Source organism: Chiloscyllium plagiosum, chromosome 13 (genome assembly GCF_004010195.1).
Source record: "Chiloscyllium plagiosum isolate BGI_BamShark_2017 chromosome 13, ASM401019v2, whole genome shotgun sequence".
Taxonomy (NCBI): domain Eukaryota; kingdom Metazoa; phylum Chordata; class Chondrichthyes; order Orectolobiformes; family Hemiscylliidae; genus Chiloscyllium; species Chiloscyllium plagiosum.
The window spans coordinates 11614725-11620724 of NC_057722.1; the positions used below are offsets into that span (position 1 = coordinate 11614725).

The window sequence follows — 6000 nt, forward strand, 5'->3', positions numbered from 1 at the left end:
GATGGGGTTATATTTAGACTGTTCACTGAATACATACTGGAGTGCTGATAGATTATATTTCGTTTGTGCCATGGGGTAGTGTACAGTGGATGTTAGCTCTAAGATTTGGTTGGGGAGGGATTCGGAAGTATATGTTCATTTGTACTTCACCTTTGTTGATAAGTGTATTCTTACTCAGTGAACAGGTCACTCCTGGTTCCACTCTAAAGAAAATCTACGTTCTCTATCCTGTCATTGATAATAACCGTGAGAAACACGGTGTGGTGCTGGACGGAAAACTCAGACACGAGGACACCAACTTGGCTTCGACCACAATGTAAGACAGGGCAACTCACGTGTTGGATAACTCAAGGGGTGAATGTTTTATAACATTTTCTTTTGAAGACCAATCTTTTACATGTGAAACATGTGTTAGGTTTCAGGCAGTGCACATCATAATTATTTTCCTATTTTAAAAAACAATGAAAGCAGTTAGCATAAAGAGGCCTTTTCCTGTTGCTGGAAATATTTGGTCTACCATCTGTCTTTCGCAATGTGATTAACATTTCTATTCTGTGTTTTCAGCTTAAAAGAAGGAATCGATCGAGAAGTTTGGGGAATTCTTGTTTCGTACAAAGTAAGGGTGAAGTTGATTGTGTCTGGGTAAGTATCACACACAGAATAAGCTCTCTTCTCCAATGACTGACCATTGCGGCTTTGGGAAATCCAGTCAGCCGAATAATACAATTGCACTAACACTCAAATGTAGCTAAAAAGGGATTGAAATGTATACTAAGCTATGAACTCAAGTCAACTGTGTTGGATGGAGCACTGAATGATGGCTTAGAATCACATGCTAGCATCATAAAAGGACTTTTATAAAGAATAACTCTGTCTGAGAGCCTCACTGGGTAAATGCAAAATGTTCTGAAGAAGAGTCACCAGACTCAAAACGTTAACTTTGCTTTCTCTCTGCTGATGCTGCCAGACCTGTTGTGCTTCTCCAATAATTTCTGTTTCTATTCCAGATTTCCATCATCTGAAGTACTCTGTTTTACTTTTATATGATTGATATGAAGTTTGAAATACTTACCTTAATGCATAATTTATGAAGATCAGAGTCACCAGCAAATCCAACGTTTGTTGCCCAATGTTTATTAACCTTGAACTGATGATTTGCTTGGCCATTTCAGAGGGCAGTTAGGAATCAACCATATTCCTGTGATTCTGGAGTCGCATGTAGATCAGACCAGGGAATGGATGGTTGATTTCATCTCCTCAAGGACATTAGTGAACCAAACAGTTTCTAAGGACGATTATTCATCATTACTGAGAGCAGCTGTCAGTGCTACATTGGCTTTTTCAAAATTAATTGAACTAGAATTTCACCAGCTGCTGTGATAGGATTTGAATACATGGCCCTGGAGGATTAGCTTGGGCGTGTGGGTTAGTACATTGCTGTCTCTCCCATTATTAAGGAGATGTTTTATCTCAATGCTTATGTCGGGTTTGACTTCAAGCCCCTGAGATCAACCACTTGTCACTTTTAATTGTATATTTAGAAGTACAGTTATTGCCTTTTTTTTTTGTTGGTCAAATTGTCTCTTTATTTTCCTTTCAGTATGCTGGGAGATGTTTTGTTCAGGTAAGCTGTTACGTTGACTCATCCAAATATGAGGTTGATCAATTCCTTCGATGCAGGATTTCTAAAGATTAGACTCATCAAAGTTTGATTCACGGTTGTCCACTGGAGTGCAATGCTGCTCATTATCGCGACAGTCCTGTGGAACTAGAAGCACAACTCAGTGAAGCTGGGTCCAAATCATACAGACTAAATGGTTTGTGATCTGCGCTGAATTCACACAGCCCTCAGATTCCTCACTGATGACCAAAGCAAAGTGACTCCTGCTCATAACAGCATGTGTAGAAGTCGGGGTGAACTATGTTACAATGTACTCAATCCACAGCTAAATAGCCTGTTGGTATTCATACAAAGTTACTGGGGTGCTTTCACTGAATGTGAGGCAATATCTGAAGGTGAATCATGGAGAATCTTCAGCTTTCATGATGGATTTTTGGGAAAGAAAAGGAAAATTATGCTTCCAGTGCACCATATTAGAACTGCACTGTAGAGCAATACTACTGTCCTGCCAGTGCCCAGATTGACCCACACTGGCACAGCATTGTAAAATATAACCTGAGGTTTGAATGTACAGATGGCCCATAGAAGCAAGGATTCTTTATTCCACTGACATCAGGTCATTACAAACCTGAAAAGAACTTAAGGTTAAACATGGGAGACACACTATTTAAATGGCATTAAGCCTGTGGTTTATATCTGGTTGAGGAAATCCTTTGTCTGTCTGATTCTTTTTCCCTTGGAACCTCTTTTCCCCAAAGACATCCTTCTCTAAATCCCAGTGCCTAGTATCTTCCCTCATCATCATCACCTGCTGCTGGATGTGCCACTGCCACTCTGAGCCACACGGGCTCATGTTATTGGGTAGCACCAGTGTCCTACAGTGCCCAGAGACACTGTGCACCAACACAGTGTCCCTGACAGAGTGCACACTGAGCATGCTGACAAAATATTGAGGAGCAATATTGGCAAGAACTGCCTCACGTTACCAACCATCATTGCATCTTAACAGGAAAGACAGGTTTCAGTGTGTTCAGGGGTTGACAGGAGGTGGTCATGCAGACCTGTGCCCAGTATACTATTACCAGCCATTACAACATCAAACTCTGTCAGTCCTCAGTATACCCCTGCTCCATTCTGACCAATGAGTGTAGTTCGCTACTTGGATATAAGGGCTATTCCTGCATCACCTGGCTCATTACACCCACACCAGCTTCTGACAAAATAAATGGTCTCTTTAGTGCTTCAAATGGCCTAGGAATGAGAAAGTGAACTATGAACCCACCCCAACACTGATCCCCCAGCAATGACCTGTGAACCAGTGGTTAGCACTGTGATTTGATGGTTAGCACTGCTGCCTCCCAGCACCAGGAACCCGGGTTCGATTCCAGCCTCAGGCAACTGTCTGTTTCGAGTTTGCACATTCTCCCTGTGTCTGCGTTGGTTTCCTCCAGATACATCGGTTTCCTCCTACAATCCAAAGATGTGCAGGTTGGGTGAATTGATTATGCTAAATTGCCCATAGTGTTCAGGGATGTGTGGCTTAGGCATATTAGTCAGCGGTAAATGTAGAGTAATGAGGTAGGAGAGTGGGCCTGGGTGGGTTACTCTTCGGAGGATCAGTGTGGACTTGTGGGGATTAGTGGCCTGTTTCCACAATATAGGGATTATACGATCTATGAATCCATCCTTACTCTGTTCCCCGAGCAAACGCCTGTGAAACCATCTCTAAACTGTTCCCCAGTCAATGGTCTGTGTACCTATTCCCACTCTGTTTCCTGACCAATGGCCTGTATACCCTTTCCCATTCTGTTCCTGAAGCAACAACCCATGAATCCACCTTCATACTTTTCTCTTGCAATAGCCTACCAACACATCCCCATTCTGTTCTCCTCGCAATAGCCTGTGACTTAGTTGAGGGAGCTGGGAAAGCAAAATGCTCTCACACCAAACCCCGTGCTCCATCAATAGTTATCCAAGCCATCCAGCCCAACCCAAGGTGGCAAAAATATTCTCACCCTTCTTAAGGTTCACCTCAACCCATTCTCACTGGTTGGTGTTGGGCACATCCCTTTCATATAGGATCAGCGGTGTAGCTCTTCAGTACAAAGTAAAGTTGGGCAGTGTATTGGAGGTCTAGTGTAACCACTGTAGCTCACACAACAAGGGAAAAGGTCCGAGAGGAACTGAAAGATGAACTGAAGAAAATTGAAATGGCTCCATTCAAGCTTTGAGCTGACACATTACAAGCACTTGTCAGTTTCTTGTTTTTCTCTTCCTTTGCAGTGACGTTGCTGTGGAGTTACCGTTCTTGCTCATGCACCCCAAACCCCAAACTGGTGAGTTCCAAATGCACTGTAAACTCTAGTGAAAAACATCTGCAAATGGGATTGTTTGGGAAAATGGTTCTTCATTTAAATCCTATGTAATAGCTGCAGACTGGGAAGAGACTGGTCCACAGGAATTTTATGTAATGGTAGAGAATGGAAAGGAACTTGGTCATTAGAATTGTCTCTGATGGAAGTAAATAACAAAATGCATTGCTCCATTGTAATCCCATATAATGGGACTAAGTAGGAAGTAATGTGATGCAATCACATTCAAATGAATAGGAGAGAGTAAAAAGAGTGGAGTTAAATATGATTTTAGATTGATTTTCATTGAACCTACATGTGCCTATGTATGTTAGTGTTTTATAATTAACTTTCAATGTTGAGTAGATACACCTTCAAATTTTTCTCTATTTCTTTTCCCTCAAATCCACAATTCACAGGAAGCCTGTAAGTACTTGTTTTATTTCTTGCACATTCATCTGGTACATAGTCCTGAAATCCAGAGCTTTCCAGCAATTATTTTATTCCAGCTAATTATTCTCCCCACAGTTCAGGCTTAACCTTAGAAGATTTCTTGGGTCTAGTTTCACGTGAGGCAGACAAAACATATGCTCACTTCTATTTCCCTCAGCTTTTCTTTCTGGGAGACAGATTGCTGGCCTGAATCCAGATGTTGCATCTTGATGGATGACACTCTGCAGCAAGTGTGACTGACCAGAAGCCTCTCCCCTATCTATTGACTACCATAAGTGTTTTGGAAGGATTTCCATGCTGATAATCAAGCTAATGGATCGTGTTATGAATGCGCATTCCTTGGCCATCAAGTCCTGGGATGGGACTTGAACCAGGAACATCTGGCAGTAAAAACTGCACCACAATTCCTAGCACTGTTCAGGGTCCAATGAGTGAAAATTTGCAACCTATGCAGCTGTCAGATTGGATGGACACAGTAATGTCCCTTCAGTATTGGATCATTACACAAAGTCACTTCCCTGATTACATAGCATAGGGTAAGTCCCCAAATTCCACTCCTTTCACTGGTCCAGCATTTACTGCAGTAGGAGATCGAATGCATTTGTCATCATTTAGACCGACCTTTGCAAACTAAGGATCTTAAAGCTCTTGGCTGAAAAGTGACATTCAGTGATACCATAATTGTGAGGTCAAGAGTGATCCGAGCTTGCAACAATGTATTTCATTAATCAATTAGGCCTAATGATTAAAAGATAAACAGTAAAAGGACTGGGATGTAAATATAAATGACTGAGGGAATTCAAAGTTAATCAAGCAGCAAATAAGAAATAGCAATAAAGAAAGATTCAATAAGGAAGAAAGCAAAAATTAAGGACAGAAATGAAACTTGTAAATACATCTTACACCTTTGAAACTTCAACCACCAAACCTGAAGGAGTGTGTTTCCATAATAGTTTATTTTCAGTGCCAGAAGTATTGATTGTCAGCAATTGACATTGTTAAAGGAGTACTTAGATTAGAAAGGCAAAGTTTATTTTACTGTGGTGTGTATAGTTTATATTGGTGCACGTGCCCAATCATTTGCATGTGCACCATTTGATCCATTTCAATAAGACAGTGAGTTGCTGTATTCATGAAATGCAAGACAGTGAATGGTACAACTTTGACGTCAACTTTTTGACATTCACACTTATTTATGAAACTCATAATGGGGACCACCATTAGCCCCACTATTATTTTGGCAGCAAACTCCAACCCATTTATAAGGTACTCCCATATGTACAACTCATACTATTTTGTGGATTACCTCATTCAGTAACCAGTTATCAAGGTAATTATTAGATGACTGTCTATGATTTTGCATGTGCAGGCTGGAAGAGACTATGCTTTTGACAGACATTTCCTCCTCTTTGTTCTCAGTGTTGATCAAGATGACATTGAGTTTGAAGACTTTGATCGGGGTGGTCCTATGGCAGTGACAGAAGATCTCAAGGAAGGTGCTGAGACTGTCTACAGAACTTAGAACATAGAACATAGAACATAGAACAATACAGCACAGAACAGGCCCTTCGGCCC

General features: G+C 41.2%; 1 protein-coding gene across 1 annotated transcript in view; it reads left to right on the plus strand.

The window, feature by feature from the left end:
• The window catches only part of LOC122555759 (S-arrestin-like), a 39531-nt gene extending 33531 nt beyond the window's left edge, over nucleotides 1–6000 (plus strand). The window contains exons 11-16 of the mRNA XM_043701867.1: nucleotides 179–316; nucleotides 565–642; nucleotides 1601–1624; nucleotides 3905–3957; nucleotides 4392–4398; nucleotides 5845–6000. Coding sequence (XP_043557802.1) covers nucleotides 179–316; nucleotides 565–642; nucleotides 1601–1624; nucleotides 3905–3957; nucleotides 4392–4398; nucleotides 5845–5947 — 403 coding nt within the window. The 3' untranslated portion in view covers nucleotides 5948–6000. The remainder of the gene's footprint in view (nucleotides 1–178; nucleotides 317–564; nucleotides 643–1600; nucleotides 1625–3904; nucleotides 3958–4391; nucleotides 4399–5844) is intronic.